Source organism: Camelina sativa, chromosome 12 (genome assembly GCF_000633955.1).
Source record: "Camelina sativa cultivar DH55 chromosome 12, Cs, whole genome shotgun sequence".
NCBI classification, from domain to species: domain Eukaryota; kingdom Viridiplantae; phylum Streptophyta; class Magnoliopsida; order Brassicales; family Brassicaceae; genus Camelina; species Camelina sativa.
Genome location: NC_025696.1, coordinates 6310862 through 6334342, shown reverse-complemented (window position 1 = coordinate 6334342; position 23481 = coordinate 6310862). Strand labels below are relative to the sequence as shown.

The following is a 23481-nucleotide window of genomic DNA, read 5'->3' as shown; positions in this document are numbered from 1 at the left end:
TGGAAGTATAATGGCGTGTACACCGTGTGAAGTCTATTTTATTCAAAGGCCATGGAGGAGTGATCATCTAGCCTCATGTACCCTCACCGCATGTTACCTATTTAGAAACTACAAGTTGAGAGATGTTGAATTTGAGTGACCATTATCTTTTTGCTTTCTTCTTTTCTTTTGCCATACTTGTCATCTTTCTTTTTTTGACATCAGTCATCACCATACCATACTTGTCACTTGTCACCTCATATTCACACGTAGTCTCAATCTATTTTCATTACCTTAGCAAAAGCCCTAGCGCTTGATAGGCATTATCTTATATTCTAGTTATATTTTGGTTATGAAGACCTAGCTAGCTAGGAATCCATCACATAGGTAGATATATGTCCACTTACATTCACAATTTCATTTACTTTTTCCGAAATTGCGTAACAAGATTTTGTACGACTTTGATTTAAAATTGTCAATCAGACCGATTTGAACTATCTCGACCAAATAATTATGTTTTCAAACATTATATCGACACATCTACTTTTGAATGGTATATACGATTAGGCATGTCTATATGGGTCAAATGATTTGAGATTAATTTGCTTCAAAGATATCAGTGACAAAGAGTAAATGGGTAACACATGGGAATGATCACAAATTCTCCAATGGAGAAATCACTCATGTTCAAGGGCCCATATTGTCCATCTTACACATTACCGAAGTCTGCAAAAACTAGGGTTTGTTTTCTTTCACATGCCTATGTCTGTTAGATGAACTACCACTTGTAGAAACAATCTTCTACGCTAAACACAAGAAAGAAGATACCAAGAAAAACTAACATTTCACCACACATATATACAATCTCTGAAATTTTAATTTCCGTACGTAACTGATTTTTCCAAGTTCAACGTTTACATATATATATATATATATATACATCAATAAAATATAATTATAGACAATGTATATGTTTTTTTTTTTGTAAAACTGCACAATGTATGTTATTGAAGTAGAGGACCAACGTCTCTAACAACTAACTATACAAGTATATCACAAGGGCTACGAACGTTTTCCATATAATTTGTTTAGATAAGCGTCAAAAAGAAAGATACATATATATATATATATAGTTTATCAAGTTTTAGTTCTTTACTCCAAATAGGTACGTAAAGAGAAAGAATTCGAATGTACTGGAATTAATCATTGGGATGGTAAAGTTTCGAGTGGAACACTATAGTACCCATGTCTCTATATCACTTTTTATGAACTTGCAACCCCACACACACATCTATGTAGTATGGGCAATTTAGTTCCAATCCGGCTCGAGATTCATTCCGATTATGTTTAACATTCCGTCATTCCCTCATTATAGTTTCTTAAAACTATATACAGAAATTTGATATTTCTGTGTAAAATAAGTTTTCTTACAAGATTTGTTTTCTTCTCTATTATAAGATTTTGTATAAGCAAATACAAATCTTAATTAGTACATCAATTTTTAGTCTGTGTAAAAGAATTTGGAAATATAGAATATAATGTCTGAAACCCCACAACCACAATTCTAACTAAATACCTTAAATAGTTGAATTTGGATATTTAGATGTTCATTTTCCGAAAAGAGACCATATATCTGATTTTTCTAAAGTATTTTGATTTGTGCCAAACTGCCAATGTTTAATATATAAAATGCAAATACACATGGATGGACACGGACAACACAAAGGAACTTTGTACAAATGAGAGTACTTGCCAATTTTTTAAGTCACTTTTATTAATACAAATGTTTATAATTAAAAGCGAGTTATTTTGTGTGTGTGTGTGCACGTATATAATAATAATATTTAATATATATCATGTACAGTACTTATCAAGTATGTGTGCATATATATAATACATTACGTATATGTGTATGATTGTATGTTATTGCAACAAAGATTTGGGCTATAAATGAATGAAGAAAAATGTTGGTGGGATATGGACAAAAACAAATTGAGCAACAAATGAAAATAATTCGAACCCATGACATTACAACTAGTCAAAAGTCCCCACATGATCTTATCAAGGTAGGTCCTTGGATGAGTTGTTTTCTTATATCATAAATTTCTCACGAATTTTGTTATTGGCCTTCCTTTATGTGTAAAATGACAAAACTTGCCAACCATTATACTAGTCGATCAAATACTGAATTCCTTATGTAAAAACTGAAATAACTCAATGTAAAGAATAAAAACTCAAAGTAACGTTCAGATATCGTATGTCTTACGAGTTATTATAATTTTACTAAGCAATTGTGGTATAGTGGTTGAAATTTTTATATACTATGGATTGGAGGACTAAATAATTTTACGAGTTACTGTATGTATGTATCATCAAAACGCTTTTATTATATAGTATGCATGCAATCTCCCTCTTATTCTTCTGGGTCTTATAGGCTTTATAAGAAGAGTTCAAAGCCCATTAGTAATAAACTAAAGGGCATTTAAAGGCCCATTAAGTAGTACATCCCGCAGAATAAAATATATTAGTTTCAGATTTTTTTTTGTTGGTTCACGAAATTTCAGAAAAAGAAGGACAAGTCACGGAGGAGACAAAATAGCACGCAAAGAAGAAGCTCCAACTCCAAGAATCTGTCTTTTTGAGAATTTTTGAGAAATCTCTTAAGGTTCAGAACTCGCCATGGCTGTCACAGCATTTAACACATTGAAACTTGCATCGTCGTCTTTGGATCCGATTCCTTCAATCTCTTCTTCTTCTTCTTCCTCTTCTTATTCATTCTCTTTTGTATCTGTCGGATCTCCTTTCAAGAGATGTCTAAAACAGACATGTTCTGTTCGAGCCATGTCTTCGTCTTCGTCGGCTGCGTCGTCTTCTTCTTCGTTTGGATCGAGAATGGAGGAGAACATTAAGAAAACAGTGACTGAGAACACTGTTGTTGTTTACTCCAAAACTTGGTGCTCGTATGGTTTCTTCTCACTTCTCTCTCTTTTTTCAGTTTTTGAGTCTCAGATAATCTAAATTTAGGAATTTTTTTCTTGCTTCTTTTCTTAATTGGAGAATGGGTTTGTTAAATATCATTGTAAAGTTTACTCCTTTTAGTTATGGGTTTTGCTGATCGTCAGATCTTAATGTTTGCTGTTGACCTTTCTCACAAATTATGACTCTTTTGCTTACTTTTTGAACATATATATATTTGTTGGTGTTTGGTGTTGTTTTGAAGATACTGTTCTGAAGTGAAGACATTGTTCAAGAGACTTGGGGTTCAGCCACTGGTTATTGAATTGGATCAACTTGGTATGTTTACATTTGCTTTACATCTTCTATGTTTTGTCATATATTTAGTCAGCTTAGCTTGATTAATTGATATGATTATGATATTAGTAAACTTATAGTTTATGTCATGGCTTTTGATAGAGGATGAAGTAATGCTTGTTAGTTGTTGAGAATTAGAAGTATCCATTATTATTAGTATTGCATTTTATCGTTTGGATTTGGTTTCATTTGTGTTTTACTGATCTAGATTATGTTGTGGCATTTAGACTCGTTGAAAGAATCAAAGTCTTGTTTACCTTTCAATTGGTTTACTTTTCAGATTTGAACTGGTTCATAACTTTATCTGTGTAAGCTGTAACTCCTGTTTCTGAACTATGGGTTAGAAACTTACTTTATGGGGACTCTTGTCTGCCTTTTGTGTTTGTGATATTCTGCCTTTGTTTCTTGTCGAATTACTAGTCTTTACCTATATCTTGGTAGTTTATGTGTCTCTCTGAAAACAGCTGAAGATACAATTGTCTAAAGATTTGGTGATTTTGGACAGCAGAATATTATCTGTTATGTGCTTAGTTCTGTTTGACTAAACCATCTCTGGCTCATTTTAGGTCCACAAGGGCCACAGCTGCAAAAGGTACTGGAAAGACTTACTGGGCAACACACTGTTCCTAATGTTTTTGTTGGTAAGTAGTTTACTCCTTTTACATCGATCATATCTGCATTGAATGCTGTTTTCCTAATGTTCTGCTTCAAAAGATGAAACCTTTGTATGCTCTAAAGAAGTGAACAAGATAGTTTCCTGTTTATGACAACACATAACAGTGTCTAAATCTTTTTGTCCTAATGAACAGGAGGCAAGCACGTTGGTGGTTGCACAGGTACGTTCTCTTTCCCCCTCGCCTCTTGGTAGATATTACGCAGTTTAGGAGAACATGTTCCTTCTACTTCTCTGAGACTTCACTGGTGTTTTTTTCCTTAATATTCGATGTTGTTTCAATTCAATTCTCAGCATTATCTTCTTCTTGTTGTACTACAGAGACAGTGAAGCTTAACAGGAAAGGAGATCTGGAACTGATGTTAGCTGAAGCCAACGGTAAAAACGGTCAGACCTGAGGAGATGATGAAATTGGTTTGGAGATTTTGCATATGGGAGCTTTTGGAAACTCAAAACAATTTTATATCTTTCTTTATCATCATTTGTATACAATAAGTAATTAACATAACATATACTGTGTCATGTAATTGTTAATCTCTCTTTGTTTTTTTTTTACTATCACCACTTGGTAACACGCAGTTTCAAGCCTTCAAAGTGTAATCCCAAAAAAAACTAGAACCGGTAAATAAAGAAGAAAAAAGTTACCTAATAAAGAGAATCCAAAAAGACAAAAATGTTGAAGCTGAGAAGCGTGGCAAGTTTAGGATCACAGGTAGATAGAGAAAACAAAAAATCAAAAATGATCCAGAGAGTGAAAGGAGAAGTCATCTTCTGAACAGAGGAAGTTGCAGAGAATAGAATCTTAGGGAGACCAATGGCTACTCTGGTCTCGTCTCAGACTTACATCTACCATTGTCGTCTGAGTAAACGAGCTCTTTATCCGGCAAAAGAATCATACTCTCCTTGTAGATTTTCCCGTCATCATCATCACAGAGAAAGACTTGATTTTTATCCTAAGACGCCTAGATTGACAATAACTAGAAAGCATCAACCTTTGTCTTTCAATACCGTGTGTTTTGCTGCAGACGAGCCTTCCGAAATCAGGTAAGATTCGAATTCTTCTAACCCGTTTTAAATTGAGTTTAAATGGGTTTGGGTTCTGGTTCTACCTGTGTTGTTGTTGAATCAGTTAAGTGTATGGAATATGCTCAGTGAGATTGATGAAAGTTTGAACCTTTAGTAAGTGAACAACTGCATAAACGCAAGAGTGTTATCTCATTGTTGTTGCTACCATTTTTTCTGTGAGATGTTACAATTTGGACACTTTTATTGAAACCCTTTTGTTGTAATGAAACAGTTAGTTATCTCTGTTTATGGTTTCAGTGCTGATGCTAGAATACGTAGTGAGGTTCTGTCTCCGTTCAGATCAGTCCGTATGTTCTTCTACCTTGCCTTCATAGCTAGTGGTTCACTAGGAGGACTAATAGCCACTTCTAGGCTCATTGGTGCACTTGCAAATCCGGCTAGATCAGGCGAAGTTCTTGAGATCATAAAAGGTTTGGGAATTGACTTTGGTGCAGCTTCTCTCTTTGCTTTCCTCTACTTCCGAGAAAACAAGACCAAGAATGCACAAATGGTTAGGCTCTCAAGAGAAGAGAATCTTGCAAAACTCAAAATGAGGGTCGAAGAGAACAATAAAGTTATCTCGGTAGGAGATCTGAGAGGGGTTGCTAGGCTTGTCATCTGCTCTGGTCCTGCAGAGTTTATCGAAGAAGCGTTTAATAGAAGTAAAGAGTTCACACAAGGGCTTGTGGAGAGAGGTGTGGTTGTGGTAGCTTATTCTACGGATGGGAATACGCCGGTTTTGGACTTTGATGAGACTGACATTGCGGATGAAGAATCGAGCCAGAGAAGGAAGAGATTGTGGCGAGTGACTCCTGTTTTTGTCCCAGAATGGGAAAAGTAAGAATTTTTCCACATAAAGATAGTTGAAAGAATGGAACTTGAAGGTGTGTCTTGATCTCTCTGTTCTTTTGTATGAGCAGGTGGTTAGCTGAGCAAAAGAAGCTTGCTAATGTATCTTCAGACTCTCCAGTGTAAGTAGTTCCTTGCATTTGATTTGAAAACAGTTTAAAACTGAATCTTGCACCGGTTCTTGAGCTGAATATGAATGTTGGTTTTAGGTATTTGTCTCTGCGTTTGGACGGGCGTGTAAGGGCAAGTGGAGTGGGTTATCCTCCATGGCAAGCCTTTGTTGCACAGCTTCCTCCGGTTAAGGGAATCTGGACCGGTCTTCTTGATGGTATGGATGGTAGAGTGTAAATACTCTAAATACTTAGGGATACAAAGTTATATGTTTCTTAGTCTCATACAAGTGTAGTTATGAACAGATTTATGAAATCAAAATTGTCACTTTGTAGTAAATTGATTTGAAATACGATTTTTCGATCAATCTGAGTCAGACCAGCTCAAGTATATAGGAGTTTACCGAGTGGCTTCAAAATGTTTATTATGAGGATGGTTAAGAGATCATCTAACCCTGAGTAGAATGAGAGTCAACAGAATTTTCCAAATACATTCTGTGAAAAATAAGAAAACTGGCTCGAGAGATTCAGATGAGGAGAAATAATTTGTAAACTTTTGGGTACATATGGTTCGGGTCAAGTTACAAACGGATAGGATGGTATAGAATACACAAGAGTTTTTTTATTTCTCTCATTTAAGCTGCAACTTCTTCGATCTCGTCCAATGCATAGTTGTTGGTCGATATGTTGGCGTAGTTCACTTTCGCAAACCGGACCACAACAGGGTACCTACTCTTAGGGTCCTGCACATTTTATAGCCAGGGTCAAAAAAAATCTGTAAAAACCGGCGTGGTGATCAAAGATATAAACGTATGACGAATTTGAGACTAAATGCGTTTACCTGATCAACAGCCACAACTGATCCAACGGTCTTGAACCAGTAGGATTCTCTCCTTAGAATCTTGACCTACGAAACCCCAATATATTTGTATTAGATACCGGCACACACGCACAAAGTCACAAACACTACACTAGTAGATTTGAACCAAAAGTTATGACATTGTGACGGCACTAATACAAGCAACTAGGATCGGTCATAATGTTTTTATCTCTTGGTAGTAAAACAAAAACAGATTAATTATGAGCAAAATATGAACAAAAGCTACAATTTCACAATTAACGATTCCTCCTAGTTGAGTAATTGGTAAAGCCTACATAAGCCTACAAATGAATCCATTGATCGAGATTAAGTAGCTAAGGCGTATGCGTATGTTAGTGATATACATAGATAATGGCGATGTTAAGACGGTTTAGGATGGCTGACCTTAGACCCTCTCTTAGGGCCAATCGGAGGTGGCTTGGGTTTGGTGGCAGCAGCTCCAGCCGGAGCAGCAGCTGGCGCCGCAGGAGCATCTTTAGACGAAGAGGTAGCCGGAGTCGCGGCATCGTCGGCTGCTCTGACTACAAGCCTAGAACCGGCGCTTCTCATGGGCAAGAATGACACGGAGTTCCTGGACGACGAAGCGCCACCGGCCGCGGTGACGTTGGCCGGAAGAACAAACACCGTCGATGCTGACGCCATGGCCATCTTTGTTTTTTCTTTCTTGATTGTTTTGGCGACACGAAAGAGTGGTTCTTGATTGTTTTGTTGTGGTAGTAAAGCCAAAGTAATATGTTCGAAAGGCTAAGAAAAGAGGAAGAGATGAGTTGTGGTTGGGTTAAACGAATCGTTTCCATCCACTTGAGATCTGCCACGTGTACATCACATATCTGTTCTTAAAGATAATGTCATGACGTGGAATTACGTTACTCTTATTTCAGATTTCGTTATTACAATTGTGTTTTCCTTTTCTTTTTTTTGGGTTAATTGTTTTTAGTGTTTCCTTGCAACCTGTAAAAAATTAGTTTTTCTTTCATTCTCTACGATATAATTTTTAAAAAAAACTTAATCCATAATTACTCTCATTATAATTAAATTAATCAGTAAATCAATCGATAAGCCAAAACATATTATCTTAAGATACATGCCTGCTTTTTTCAAATTGGGTTCATAGCCATTTTTTTCAAATTCGTCAACTAAAGCAACATCGTTATTATTTTAAATGTGTGTGTGTTTTTTTTGCTGCAAATTTCTATCCAAGCAAAAATTTCTCAAATATCTATATATACATTTTTAAAGACATATATAAAATAAATTCTGAAGTTCAAACTTATTTACAATCATGCCACTGATATTAATTATTTGAAATTCATACTTTGGGTCGACGATATAACTCTCTCCAACTAAGGCCCATTTTATTTACATTATAGTCTTTGCTTTTTACTTTTATTCCTTTCCATGTTAAAACTTTCCAAGTTTGGTATTTCTTAGTTTGGTGACATGGTTTGCCGCAAATAAGTGCTCTTTCTTTAAATGATTCAATTGTTTCAATAAAAAATTTCCATTTCTGATTCATAATAACTTTTTCGATTGCATCATAACTATATAATGAACCATTTCCATAGTAAAATATAAGCATTACATCGTAGCTATATAATATGCTAAAAATACATAGAGAACTGACCTGTGTTTATTTCTTGGTTACTGCATGTTTCCACTTGATGATGATTTCACCATTGGGGAAAACTCTGACATAAAACACATAAGTATTGGTTAGATTAATATTAAAAACATCACTTACTTAAAATTCGATTAAATATAACCCATATTATTAGTAAAATAGAAGCTTTACATGTTTTCAGATAACAAACCTGCTGGTATCAACACAATCGTACTCCATGCCATTTAAAACATTAATAAATGATCTGTCCAAATCGAATTTTACATAATAGATTAACCAGAAAGTATATGGAAAGGATGGTTCATTATGTAATTTTGCTAATACTCAATCAGCAGAATAAATCGTGATAAGACATCATATCTGAAAAATAAAATTAGCACATTTGACCAAATAACTAATTTGATCTCAACTCAAATTATGAAAATATTTGGATCCTATAAATACAAAGGTGTTAAAATGATATACAGATGTAACAACCTAAATTAAAAAGTCAAATTATAGTATAATATATATATAATTTCAAATATTATTATCCATATATTGTAAATAAATATACAAAATCATAAAAACAGTATATTTGTTGACTAAAGTAAATTATATGAACAATAAGAATATTTTAACTATATAATAAAGCAATAAATATACACAATGAAAATTATACAATACATAATATATTTATGTAAAACTATAGTACATTTAAAAAATATAAAACATATTAGTTACATATATAAAAAGTATAAAAAATAAATTATATTATGCATTCCTAAATAAAACTATAGCTCTGCGGTGTACCGCGGGTTTACATTCGTGGTTTCATTATCTTTTATTTCCTCTATTATAGTAATATAGTAAATTTTTATCATTNTTTTTTTTTTTTTTTTTGTGGTTTTGTACTATTTTGACTAACTTGAATTAAGAACCAGCACATATATATTTAGGTAAATACGAACAAGTTTTTATCTCTTATTTCCTTTTCTTCTTGAAAATGAGATCCTTATCTCCTATTTTAGCCACCAAGAATTTACTATCTATAAGATATTTTCTCAGTTATAGGACACGAACACAAAAACTATACTATTATTTAGCACTTTCTTACGAAAACTAGTAATGCATATTACTACTAATCACTTAACCCGCTAACTCGATTAGATTGTCGACATTGTTTAGTTCATGCATATATAGCGATCGATATACGAGACACAACTACCAAAAGAAAAAGAAAAGAAAAGCTTTAAAACGGATACAAACATGAAACATCGTTTCATAAAAGATTAAAATATTAGCACCTTCATGTTTTAAACAAGTTATTAGTTGTATGTATCGGTCTTATATTAAAAGGGTTGGTTGGTCTTCTATTGACTATTGTAATGAGAGTAGACTGTCTAGTGGTGTGAACTCATGATCACATGAAGTGAATTGTCTTACTTTTGTCCATAAACCAATTATTTAGTGCCAACAAATGGCCATGCTGTTTTCTTTCTTCTCTGATTCTTTCAAGATTTACTACTTGATTTTTGTCTTTATAATCTTCAAATATATATAGTATCTTAGTCATTACTCATTAGCATAGTGAAACGAATACTAAAAAGTTGGAGATTACACGTTTGGACAACAGTTATTAAAAATACAAAATCCAACTGGCGTGTTCCCCAACTTATGTGATTGGCTACGCTGTTTAATATAACCCACATGGAGTGCCAAAGGGTCCCGTCACTAATAAACTCGCTATATTCAAAGGTACACAAGGGCCTCAAAGTTAGTTTTTGATCGTAAGATGTTAAGTCAAGTACTATATAAATCTTCATGAAAAGACATCTACATATTTCATCCTTTCTTTTCATAACCAACTTAGTCAAAGTGTTATTTATTTTACAAAAACGAAAGAAAAATGGCTGTAAACACCGGCTGTGTGTTCTGTAGCTGTCCCATGGAGACTACTGCACACCTTTTCTTTCAATGTTCCTTCTCGCAACAGGTTTGGGAACCGCTAGTGAAGAAGATCCTCTTGAACAAGTATACTGTCGACTGGAAGGAAATCATGGCTTTGCTTGGAGGCACTGATCTGGACAAGACCACAAAGCTTCTTATTGGTTATGTTTTTCAGAACACTTTACACTTGCTATGGTTGGAGAGGAATGGTCGGCGTCATGAAGACCAACCTACTACGGTGGAGAAGTTAGTCAAGCTGATTGATAAAAACGTCTGGAACCGGCTAAGCACTATGAAAGGCGAGGATACTAGCATCCAAGCTTGGTTTGCTGCCAGATTTTACTAGATATGTTCTCTTGATTTCATTTTTCAAAACTGTTTAAGACTTTCTATACACAAGCTCTGTAAACAGTATCTTTTTCTTTGAATATAATTTAACATTACATTCAAAAAAAAACGAAAGAAAAATAAATTTTTTAAAACTAAAATGTGTAAGATTATATCAAATTTCCATCAACATATCATTATGGTTCTATATTTGGTGGATTTAAGAGCCTTCTAATTTTGTGGCTGAAAAAATCGTGAATAGGCAAAGCTTTTTACTCTATTATCAGTTAAAGCCATAATGTTTTTTTTTTCTTGATAAATGATAAAGCCATCCATAATGTTCTGTCGAACTCTATGTTTTTAATTCTCTTTTCTGTTATCTGTCCTTTTATTAACTGATATTAAAGATGTATATTTTGGCTGGTCCATTTCAGATTTTCTTTTATTTGGTCCCAATTTGATTAATGTATATAAAACATGTAGAACCAATAATAAAACGATAGTAGTCTAGTCGTTATCTTTTTATTAGTCGAAGGCTCGAAACCATATATCGATTCTTGTTTCGCGTATTATATAGTCATTCTTTTTATGACTGCATAATTTACTACATGGCTTACGTATGTTCTACACATTATCTTGATTTCGATCTCACGTTATTGGTTATGAGAATGTATATTGTATAGAAAACAATAAATTGTATGGAGAAACCGATATCCATAACCAACGATAATCTGACAACAAAGAAATGGATCGTCATTCATTCCATTGCCCACTCGACCATACATGAGAAGGACAAGTTATATTTATTCGCTTCTGCGTAAGCTAATTAAGTTTCCACTCGTTAGTGGGAAACATATATATATATATCTATCGCAATTGAATTGTTGCATTGAAATGCAAATGTATATGAATAAAAATGACACGGCCGGTACTATAGTAGTAATTGTGAAAGTAGCACAAGCTAGCAAAGGGATTTGGTTGGTGTGCCATACCAGATTTTCATCAAAAGCATTCATTGTGATTGTGAAGTTGGGACGAACTATCCGTGCAACCAAAAGTAGAAATAGATGAAATATATGATCATGTAATCTAATTTTTGCTTTTTAGCCCTTAATCTGTTAATCATTGGAGTTTAAGAAACACATCTCTTTTCTATTTTCTTTTCTTTACTACACATGTGAAAAGTTTTCATGTTCCATACGTCTTTGCCATCATTCACTAATACTACAATACATAGTTCCAAATACTATTGAATACTGCTACTACTTTTTTTTTTGTCGTATCTTACATCATTACTAGAATATTAATTTAACCCTTCTGTGAGTTTTTTCGTATCACAAAAAATGATGACTCTTAACTTAACGACCAAATCTTAGTCTAAGGAATATTATGAAACATGAACAATCGTTTTGTATGGACAAATTTATGTGTGTCACAAAAAACATACTGTAACTTACAAAATTTTACCTAAACATAAACATACCGTAACTTACAAAAAACATAAACAAATTTTGTTGTACCCTCAAAACATACCAACAAAATTTTACCTACTTTTTTTTTTTCACCGTAACTTACAAAACCTGAGAGTCAAGAGTACATTTATTTAGTTGGAACTTATTGCAAAAAATGAAAAAAACCAAAAATAAATTTTGATTTCCCGATGTGGTTAAAAAAAAAACTTGATTATTTCAGTTCAATATTACTATTCAATTTGTAACAAAACAAAAAATAAAGTAAAAAAAGTTTAATAATTGGGGAGAAGAGAACACAAAAGAGAGAGAGAGTACAAAGCAGCTTCCCCCATTCTCTCCTTCTTTCTCTTGATTCGTTGTTTTGTCTGTACGTTGTGAGATTCTCTCAGTCGGTGTGCGCGTGAAAGAGAGAGAGAGAGAGAGAGATTTTGAGAGACACGGAAACAAATTTGGCAACTTCATTCATTCATCATCTCCGGCGGTATCTTCTTCCGGCGGAGTTCCCGATGTATCTACTCTCTTTAGCTTAGCTCTGCTCTGCTCAGTCAGCTCCCTAAACTGTTTAAAGGTCTCTCCTTTTTCTCTCTCTGATCTCACTTTTCCTATTTTCTCGTTTCGATTTCTTTGTTTGCTTTTCCCTGTTCTTACTTCAATTAGATTCTGATCTTTACCCTCTCTCTCTCTCTCTGTCCCGATTAGGTTCTTTTCTGCTTTTGCTTTCTTCGAGTTCTGATTGAATTCACTCTTCTCTTTGTCAAAGTTTTAGCCTTTATTACTCAAATGTTGCTCCTTTTTGGTGGGGAGAGACAAATTTGAGCTCATAGATAGATTTACTTATGCTGGGGAATCTTGTTAATGCAGATCCAGAGTGCCTTGAGGATTGTTTTTGTTCTATCACCATTCTCGGAATTTGAGTTGTTTATAAAGGGTGAGTTGAGTTTGATTCACAAGGGTGCTTTGTGTTCAGACTTCAGAGCATATATAAAAAAAAGTGTCTTGTCTTTTGATTGTGATAGGTCATGTGAAAATTTTGGTTAATTGGTTTTGTCTTTCCTTTTGTTCAGACACTCTATCAAATGTCCCCCTCTGATTACAGAATCTTATTCCTCCTTCTTTACCAAAGTCTTTGTTTTGTTATGCCTTGGCCTGTTTCTTCTTTGCTGCTACTAGTTTTATGTTCTTCTGCTCTCTCTCTCTCTTCCCTTTTCCTGGGTCTTTTAGGCAGGTTTATATTTTGTAACTCTTCTCTTTCTCTATCTCTCTCTCTCTCTCTCTCTCTAGGACTCCTGCTTTAATTCAAGTGACAAGTGCATTTTTCACTGATGGGATACAAACCTCAGATAAATAACTTATAGCTGTGTAACTGCAGGGACCAAAAATGAATGAACTCCGAGGCAGAAAGGTTCAAAATATTGAAAGTCCGATTCCAGGATGCTTGGGGAAGATGGTTAATCTATTTGATCTAGGAACAGCTGTTAACGGGAATAAGTTGCTTACAGATAAACCACATCGTGATGGTAATGACTATCTCCTTCCTGTGACTGGCTTGTCCACCCAATGCAAGTCTGTGTTATTATTACAACTAGTGCATTTTTTTATGTGTTTCTGGACCAAGTTTTATGTCCTATTATCCTTAATTTATCTCTGTCTGAGTTTTGTATTCACCTATGTGTTATTTGTGTTATTAATATGATGTAGTTCATTGGCAGGATCCTCTCTGTCAAGGAGTCGATCTGATGTGACCAGAATGCCAAGCCCTTCTTATAAAGGCCATTCAGAAGCTGAATTGGTAAGTTTGGTTAAATAATAAAAAATGTTATGCATGCCATTGTCAGCAACACAGAATTTTTTATATTCAGATTGTTGTCCTTATTTGCACGAGTTGTTGTTTAATATAATGGTCACGGCATCTGATATCTCTTGCCTGCACTGTTTGCACAGATTATGTGTGATTTGAGGAGAAGTGCTTCTAACAAAGTAAGTGGTACACCGATGAAGAAACTCATTGCTCGAGAAATGTCAAAAGATGTCGAACATAAACAGAGCCCAACTAATGTGGTTGCTAAGTTGATGGGTTTGGAAACACTTCCCCAGATGCATCTTGAGACTGCTGCTACACAGCGAAGCAAATCCAGAAGCTATTCATACGCTTCGCCGAATCATTCAGTGTCTTCTATGGATAATGAGGTCCAAAAGTATCAGGATCTCAGTAGAGAGTTTAAAGACGTGTATGAAATGTGGCAGTCGCCTCAGAAGGTGAGTCGCTCAAGGGATAGCTCGCCTAGAAAAGGAAGATTTGATGAAAGTACGACTGAGAAACAGATGGCTCTTGTTCGTCAAAAGTTCACTGAAGCAAAACGCCTTGTAACAGATGACAATCTTCACCAATCTAAAGAGTTCCAAGATGCACTTGAATTTTTAAGCTCCAACAAGGATTTGTTTGTTGAGTTTCTCCAGGAATCAAATTCATTCTCTCAGCAGAACCTTTCTGACTTTCACCATGTTCCTTCTCATCCAGATGCAAAGCGTATCACAGTATTGAGACCTTCAAAGGCTGTTGAAACTGAAAAGTTTGTGCTTCAAGGCAGGAAGACCAAGCAAGTTAAAAAATTGGCTTCATCAAGTCAAGAAACTGGATGGGGAAACCGTGATCTTGGTTACTCGTCATCTTATGTCAACCGGGGAACTGAGGAGTACCCTGTACAGCCAACTCGAATTGTCGTCTTGAAGCCTAGTCTAGGGAAGTCTCTAGATATAAAGGCTGTTTCATCATCCCCATCATCTCCGAGGTATTTTGATGAGCCTGGAGATGTTGAGACTAAAGAAGTAGCAAAGGAAATTACTCGTCAAGTACGCGAAAATCTGATGTGTCACCACAGGAATGAGACTCAGTCTTCTTCTGTCCTATCCAATGGTTATAACGGTGATGACAGTTCCTTTAACAAGTCTGAAAATGAAGATCTAGTAGGAAACCTTAGCGATTCAGAGATCATGTCACCAGCTTCTAGGCATTCATGGGACTGTCCAAATAGGTTTGAAAGTCCTTTTTCTCCTTCCTCTTTCAGCCGGGCTTCATTTTCTCCAGAGTCATCTGTCTGCAGAGAAGCCAAAAAACGACTTTCTGAAAGATGGGCATTGATGTCAGTAACTGGAAGAAATCAACCGCATAAACATGTTCCAAGAGCCTCAAGCACTCTAGGGGAAATGCTTGCACTCTCAGAGACCAAAGTGACAACTGGATCCGAGGAAGAGATCAACGAAGTAGCACCAGCAACAAGGGCGTCAACATCATGCATAACTAGTGATCTAAGTCAAGTGGAAATGGCAAGTGATTCTTTGAATATCCTTTCAAGGTCAAAATCAGTCTCTGACGTTAGACTCAACGGCGAAACATCTGTTTTGGGGATGTCCAAAGCACGAGAGCTTACTAAGACGGGAAGCCTGAAATCTTCATGGAAAGTCTCGAACTTGTTCTTCTTTAAGAATAATAAAGCAAGCAAGGAGAAAAGAGATACATCTCAGTACAGCTCTACGTCTCAGTTAGCAACACCATCTTCTGTGAAGCTTACCGGGAAAACCAGCGAAGATTGTTTGGTTCCTAGAGATTGTCACCCTCCTGAATCATCACAACAGCAAAGTATAAACCCAGGCGAGGTATCCCACCGTTTCTTTAAACCTCTCGCAATGTACTCGAGGAGGATGACTTTGAACATTCATGCTTAAAACATCAACCATTTTGATTTTTGTTTTCAGGAGGAAGTGACTACACCAAAACCTCCAGCTGCTGGGAATACAAGTGAAAACCATGACCAGCCAAGTCCAATTTCTGTTTTGTTTCCGCCATTTGAAGAGGAAAATGTTGACAATCCAGAATGTTCTGGTTCAACCAAGCTATGGACGAATCAAGGTTTAGTTCTCCGTTGCTTAGCTTTTTTTTCATAGATTCATGTTTACTTAACTTCCCTCTTACGCTAATCCAAATGTTCCATTCTCAACAGGAGAGGCAATGTCTCTTAAATCTAATCTAATAGACAAGTCACCACCAATCGGGTCAATCGCTAGGATCCTCTCATGGAATGATGACTCTTGCACAGACAACATATCTAAACCCGCAGTGGTAGGAGTCCATGAGGATGAAGACTGGTACTTCTTTATAGAAACGCTCTTGACAGCTGCAGGTTTCAGCAGAGGTTGCACCGTCTCTCATGACCCGCTCATCTCACGATGGCACTTGCCAAATAGTCCCTTAGACCCTTCACTCAGAGAGAAATACACGAACCCTGATAACAACAACAACATCAAAGAGTTCATCCATGAAGGCAAACGTAGACAACAACGATCAACCCGTAAACTCATTTTCGACTGTATTAACTCCATCATTTCAGAAACAACAACAACTACAAGCACGGGCAATGGTTCTCCATGTTTTGACCTCATGGAACATGTGTGGGAACAGTTAAAGGACTGGGTCTTAGATGAGCCTAGCAAGCTTGACTCAGGAGAGGACATGGACGCAAACAGTTTGGCTGCAGAGAGTCTAGTAAAGAATGAGATAGTCGGGAGGACATGGACTCATAGCTTACAAGTTGAAATAGACGACTTTGGGATTGAAATTGAGAGGAGATTGTTGCAAGATCTCATAGAGGAAGCCGTTATCGATTTTACACGATGATGAGACTAGTGCAATATATATAACTACGTTCAATAAAAATGTAAGATAGTGTTAAGTGTAATTTTTTTTGTCTGTGGGAAGATTTGTGTCTCGATTTTTTTTGTAACGATTGAGAGAGAAAACAAAATGCTGTGTAGCCATTGTTGAAGCAGATCAATAAGCAGTTGCTCCCATTTATAACACAAATCTCGTTACGTTTTTGTACAGACACACCGAAATGAAAAGCTATGTTGCCATTCTAAACAGAGTTTCAAACAAAAAAACATCAAACAATAACATAGTTGCGTAATTATCTATGCACACTCGAAAGTTGAGAGAGAGGAACAAAGTACTGATCGACATACGCAATTGCTAGGTCTTTTGAGTTAAGCTGGTGGAGTCTGGCTCTGACCGTTGATCAATCCGTACTGAAAGAAGAAAAAGAAAGAATGTAAAGACAATGAATGAGAAGCTTAAATCTTCAAACGACCAAGAAGCTTAGTTTTTTTACCTTCTCTCTGATACGGGACCTCCAATTGTCAATATTGCTAGCAGAAGATGCCTGGTTTGCCTGTGGACCAAGAAGATTGTCACGTGCTCTATTCATAGGATTCTCAAAATCATCCTCATCATCAAGCTCTGACTGCCGGGGTGAAACCATAGCTCTCAAAACCAAAGCCAGTAGCAATGACAGAAACTGAAACACCAACTCATTGAATGAATGAATACAAAAACATAAAAAGAATCATGAAATAACTCAAAACGTCAGAACTGAGTTTTTGTTACCTGGATCGCTACCACAACAATGCCAACCCATTTGCAAATATCAATGTTTTCTTCAATGAAAGCTCGAAGGCTATTAAGTTCTCCAGTTGGATCATAAGGAAGATCCTAAAGAGACACACCAGTATAAGACCGTTAACAAAACAACACACAAGAAGATACAACAAGCTTCTCAAATGTAAGAAATAAAAACACCTTCTCACCTTTTCCCACTGACGGTCAATAGCTATGAATCCCAATAGAACCGCTTCAATTATGATCAAAAGAGTTTTGAGGATAGAATACTAAAAACGTATCAAGGACTAAAAACACATTCCAATTGAATAAAAATATTAACACAAGCATAAAAGTGAAGAAGCCCTGTAAAAAGGATACGAAACACAAGCAGCAGCCATTGATAGCCTCAGCTGCAATGAAACCAATGATAGTGACAATGCAGACTAATATCCCAATCGCCATAAAAGAGTAGATGAACCTGCATTGAAATATAAAAAAAACACAAACATGAATTGATAAGAAGGTCACACAGTGAATCATACAAGATTAGTCAAATTAGATTGAAATTGAAAACCCTAAAAATGGAAACTTTTTTTGAAATACCATGGAGCAGGAAGATCTAAGGAACGGAGGTTGAAACTTCCCGAATCAGTACCAGACCCGAGAACGATACCCGATACGAAACTCATCGGATTCTTCAAAGAATCACCGTTGATCTCAATTCCTGAAGTAGAAGAGAAGGTAGAAGAATCAGGAGATGAAGCCGCGGGAGGCTGAGAAGGAGGAGGATCAACGGGGGGAAGGTGATGGTTATATTGATCGAGCATCCAAATCGAGTAGATGATGATCGATACACCGATGAAAGCTTGGAGAAAATTCAGGATCTTGAGAATAGAAGCGAACGAGACATGACAGCAATTGTGCCGCATTTTTAACTAATCGTGATCGGAGATGATGAGACACCAGAAATTTAAAAAAAAAAAAAAAAAACACACAAATTCTGATCAGCGATCTCGAACTTATTGATGGAACAATGACATGATTTTGAGACAAAAAAAAAAGTATAAAAAAAGCTGTTCTTGACAGATAAGAGAGAATAATCCGAAGAAGCTTAATTACTAAATTAGTGTAGTTTTGTTAGTTAAGAAACATACCAAAACGGTGTCGTGTTCTTGTTGTATTTTTTTTTCCGAAAATATTAATTATTATTTAATAAATTTATTAAGAAGTGATTTGCAGTTGATGAGGCTGAACAAAGGAAGTGGGCTATATAATAAATGGGCTTAGGGTAAGAAGAAAGCTCATTACGAAGAGACTTAAAAGTGAGTCCAGAGGTTACAGCTTACGAGTGAGTGATGCTGATGGCGATGATAACAACAACGGTATGAGGATGAGAGGAGTTTTAAATTTAATAAGTATGCATGTGAATGTTAGATGACAGATATAGACAGACAACCACTTATTATAAAACCAACTTATTACAACCTTTTTTTTTTATGTCTATTTCCTTTTTTATTTATTGATTTGAGTACATAAATGTTTAGTGTTTGCAAACTGGCAGTATAATTGGACGGCCTTGGCTTTTTGTTTTAGATCTCTTGATATTATTATGTTTTTGCAATAAACCATATATATAGAGATGTCATGTCATCATGTGCTATTGTTTGTGTTTTTCCTCTCTTTATTACGTAAGATAAATAAATCGTATTTTTAGGTGATTACTTCAAACTTTCATGTATTTTTTTTTTGTTTTTAAACAAAATGAAAAACTAAGGATTTTTGAAGTCCACAAGGATTTCACCTGCAGTATACTGCGGGACTAAATTATAAATTATTGTATTATAAATAATAATTTTTAATTTATTTTTAGTTTTTAAATTCTCAATTAATTAACTTTTGTCTAACTAATTTAGAATTTTGTTTAGAATTTTGTTTAGAATTTTTTTTCTTCTTCTCACGTTTTATAAAGTTTATAACCTAATTACATTGAATTTATTATTAGATAGAATATACAATCCTAAATTTGTTTTGTTTTCAGAGAATTATATGTCTATATAGTATGTTAGTGTATATTTTTATGTGTATTTATTTATTTCTTTTTTTTTGGAATATTAAGAATGTGTTATAGTATGTGTAATATTTTATAGTTCATATATTAAATAATTTATAAGTTAATTTTCAAAACTATGATTACAAATCTATAATATATATGAGATAAACTAATAGTTTTAGTGTTGGTTCTATAGTCCAAACCCGCCACGCTAGGCGGGTCAGACAACAAGTTCAAAGATTTTTAATCTGTAAAAACTGATCATACGAAACTCGAAAATGTAAAAATTAGTTTTAAATACGTAATAAAAATAAAAATAAATATGTGAGCAAGCATATCTTTTATATTTTACTAGCTGCTTCCCCACGTAACGCGTGGGTTGTGGTGTAGTTGGCACTTTTTTGTTTTTTTTTTGGTCTTTTTCGTTTTCTCTTTTGTATTATTTCGTTTTAATTAGGCATATACGGGCTTTGCTGTCACTTTTATTTATACACTATATGTTTATACCATTTCGTTCAGATGTGTATAATTGTGGCGTTTACTTTTTATGAATTATGAAGATGTTGTTTNAGGGATCATATATATATATATTTTAAGTGTGACAGACAAAAAAAAAGATTATCCATATAAATAAGTGAAAGTTTGTCTGGATTTCTTTTTGTTGTCCTAAATTGTGAGTTCAGTAACACGAAATTTGAAGTCTTGTCTGCTGTCTTTTTATTAAGTTACTAGGTGTTTCCCCACGCAACGCGTGGATTGTGGTGTAGTTGGCACTTTCTTGTTTTTTTAGTTTTTTTTGTTTTCTTTTTTGTATTATTTCGTTTTAATTAGGCATATACGGGTTTTGCTGTCACTTTTATTTATACACTATATGTTTATACCATTTCGTTCAGATGTATATAATTGTGGCGTTTATTTTTTATGAATTATGAAGATGTTGTTTCTTGCTTTTGAGGATCCAATCTTATCATTGACTGATATTGTTTCCAATACATTTATCGTATTATAGATTTTCTAATTAACTGCTTATGTAAACCCTTCATACGTTGATGTTGCAATAATAAGTTATTTTTTTTTTAAATATCTTCCGTGTAAGTGATTACGTTTGTATGCCCATGTTTTGGTCTAATATCAATAAGATCGTTTATGTTTTTCTTTAGTTGGCTTTGAAACCAATATTGAGTTAAGAAAAAAATGGATCAAATTATGGTGTTAATAAGTAATATAAATTCTTATGTATATATATTGTATATATGTGACTATAAATTTAGCTAACTAAAAAATTATATAATATTTAAATACAATCTTGAACATAGATATATATTTTTTTATTTGTGGGAGGAATGTATGAAATTATTGGATAGAGGTTATTTTTGAGTTAAATGACCTTTAATGTCTTTAAAGTGAGTTAAATATAATAAATTTTTATATGTGTCTTGACTTTTTTAAAAAGGAATACCAAGTGTTTCTTTCCAAATTTGAAGTGATATAGTATTTTAGTTTTCTTATATGATTTTATGAACTTAAATGTAAAAGTTTTTCATAGTAATAAGTACACTCACTGATTGAATTATAAAATTTGGAGAAATGTTTATTTCGTTTAATCATCTGCTCTTTTAAATAAATTAAATAAGTATGTTGTTATTCCTACAAATAGGACAACATATATTATAGTTTAATCATGGAGTTAAGCAATGGAAATGGAACTTGTGATTGCAAGACAAAATGCTTATATGTTACACATTGATCGTTTAAAAATGAATAGGAACATCTAATTCTCAAATAAAGTTGATTGTTTTGTTAAAACCAACATATGTGAATTTAAATTTAACTATGCAAATTTAAAAAATAAATATGAATAGATTAGAAAGGCAAGAAATATAAAAGAAATATTTTTTTATATAAATAAAATAAAAATTGAAAACAATGTTAAATATATATAATACTTTCTACATTAAAATATAGAATCAAACTCTTACAAGTTACAACACATATGAGATATAACAACATTTGATATTGGTAGGAGAGGAGGAGAGAATGTTTACTATAAGATGGTAATCCAAATTAGATAATGGAGATGAATCTTTAAAAAATAGAACAATGTAATATCTATATATATATAATACTTTCTAAATTAAAATATAGAATCAAACTCTTACAACACATATGAGATATAACAACATTTGATATTGGTGGGAGAGGAAGAGAGAATGATTACTTATAAGATAATAATCCAAATTAGATAAAGGAGATAAATCTTTTAAAATAAAAACAATGTAAAATATATATCATGTAGTCTCTATAATTAAAATTTAGCATTAACAATTTACAATGATATTTCATTTTTTTTTTCAACCCATACAACAAAAATAAGAAATCAAAAATAACAAAAAAAAAAGAAAAATGATTTGAGGTATTGTAGAAGAGAATGAGAGAATGTGAAAATGAGATAGTAAAAGAATGTCAATATGAGAGAATGATAGATTGAGAGAATGCTTATTTATATGATAAGAAATGATGGAAGTTACATTTAGAACTATGGAGTTACAATAGTAATTTATTGTGTTTGAATAAAATTGAGTGGTAGAATATGATTAATGCATAATTTATTTTATTTTCAGTTATAATTTTATTTTAATGTGTGAGTTAAATGTATTGTGTTTATTGGATCTTAAATATTGTTTAAAGCAATTAGAAAGCAAATAAAAAAATAAAAAAAAAATAGAAAACATTAAATGAAAATCAACCAATAAGGAGAGACCAAAACCTTACTTTTATATATATGATATATTGCTTTAAACTTTGAAATGAGAAATATATTATAAACAATAATTTTACATGAGAAATATATTAATTTAGCCAACCAAAATATGAATATAAGTTTAGCCAACCAAAATAAATAAAAAATATTAAAATTTAACCAAAAATAATTTCTCTTGAAAGATAATAAGTTAGTAGGAGGAATGAATTAATGTACAATTATTGGATAGGAGTTACATTTGAGTTAAATGGAGTTACATGTCTTTAATTATAAATAAATATTTTAATTTTTTATAACCTAAAATAAAAGGAATACCAAGTGGCTGAATCAAAATTCACATGATTTGGTTGTTTGTTGATATAAACTCAACACTTACACATAATATTTCAAAATAAAAAATATTACTTTTTAAGTGACAAACTAAATTAGTTTTCTTATAAAATTATATGAATTCTTCAATCTCAATAATTTTTAAAATCCCAAGGATAACTTATATTTTTTTGGTTTTCACTCATCAATTTAATTTATAGTGCTAGATTTCATACTAATGGTTTCATCTTTAGAGAATTTAGTGAAATGATATTTTTAAAATTATATTTTATTTTTATATTTAAGTTCCAGTTGAATATGTTTTTTTTTTTTGGATCATTTTTTATTTAGATTAAAGACACTAAAAACCAATTGTTTAATTATGTTCTTTTTGTTTTCAAAAACCTCAAATCATAAAAAAAAAATAATATATATTATATTGATCTCTGCAGATTTATCAATTGGATCACAAAACAAAATAGTCTTTATAAATGGATAAATGGATAATTATATTGATCTTTATAAATTATTAAAAAATGATACATGAATATGTGAGATAACCAGAGACATAATAGATAATTACATATGGATCATTTCAACTTTATGATCTTATTATGTGGTGAATATTGTAAGGAAGTATGAAAATAATGACTTATAAGATTTTAATATAAAATAGAAAATAGAGATAAACATTTTAAAAGATTAAAATAAAT

The 23481-nt window shown here is 33.4% G+C and overlaps 5 protein-coding genes across 7 annotated transcripts; 3 read left to right on the top strand and 2 right to left on the bottom strand.

Annotated features, from left to right (window-relative positions):
- Positions 2539-4525, top strand: LOC104730457 (glutaredoxin-C5, chloroplastic). Its single transcript, XM_010449620.1, has 5 exons — positions 2539-2939; positions 3200-3273; positions 3858-3932; positions 4101-4127; positions 4286-4525. The coding sequence occupies exons 1-5, from the start codon at positions 2659-2661 to the stop codon at positions 4360-4362; spliced, it is 534 nt and encodes a 177-aa protein (XP_010447922.1). The 5' UTR covers positions 2539-2658; the 3' UTR covers positions 4363-4525.
- On the top strand, positions 4669-6395 carry LOC104730456 (protein LOW PSII ACCUMULATION 1, chloroplastic). The gene is made up of 4 exons (XM_010449619.2): positions 4669-5008; positions 5288-5866; positions 5950-6000; positions 6088-6395. The coding sequence occupies exons 1-4, from the start codon at positions 4779-4781 to the stop codon at positions 6224-6226; spliced, it is 999 nt and encodes a 332-aa protein (XP_010447921.1). The 5' UTR covers positions 4669-4778; the 3' UTR covers positions 6227-6395.
- Positions 6487-7596, bottom strand: LOC104730455 (photosystem I reaction center subunit IV A, chloroplastic-like). Its single transcript, XM_010449618.2, has 3 exons — positions 7253-7596; positions 6830-6895; positions 6487-6731 (listed from the first exon to the last, which is right to left on the bottom strand). Exons 1-3 carry the CDS (start codon positions 7514-7516, stop codon positions 6624-6626), a joined length of 438 nt encoding a protein of 145 aa, XP_010447920.1. The 5' UTR covers positions 7517-7596; the 3' UTR covers positions 6487-6623.
- LOC104730452 lies at positions 12512-16979 on the top strand. Of its 3 annotated transcripts, XM_010449615.2 has the most exons (7): positions 12512-12785; positions 13079-13145; positions 13587-13734; positions 13927-14006; positions 14159-15871; positions 15971-16124; positions 16216-16979. In XM_010449615.2, the coding sequence occupies exons 3-7, from the start codon at positions 13596-13598 to the stop codon at positions 16887-16889; spliced, it is 2760 nt and encodes a 919-aa protein (XP_010447917.1). In that variant the 5' UTR covers positions 12512-12785; positions 13079-13145; positions 13587-13595; the 3' UTR covers positions 16890-16979. The 3 variants fall into 3 exon arrangements, with proteins under 3 accessions (XP_010447917.1, XP_010447916.1, XP_010447918.1); XM_010449614.2 differs by lacking the exon at positions 13079-13145; XM_010449616.2 differs by lacking the exons at positions 12512-12785; positions 13079-13145 and having other exon boundaries at positions 13637-13734; positions 13916-14006.
- On the bottom strand, positions 17043-18752 carry LOC104730453 (tetraspanin-20-like). The gene is made up of 6 exons (XM_010449617.2): positions 18252-18752; positions 18027-18126; positions 17855-17935; positions 17655-17759; positions 17380-17565; positions 17043-17296 (listed from the first exon to the last, which is right to left on the bottom strand). Exons 1-6 carry the CDS (start codon positions 18575-18577, stop codon positions 17255-17257), a joined length of 840 nt encoding a protein of 279 aa, XP_010447919.1. The 5' UTR covers positions 18578-18752; the 3' UTR covers positions 17043-17254.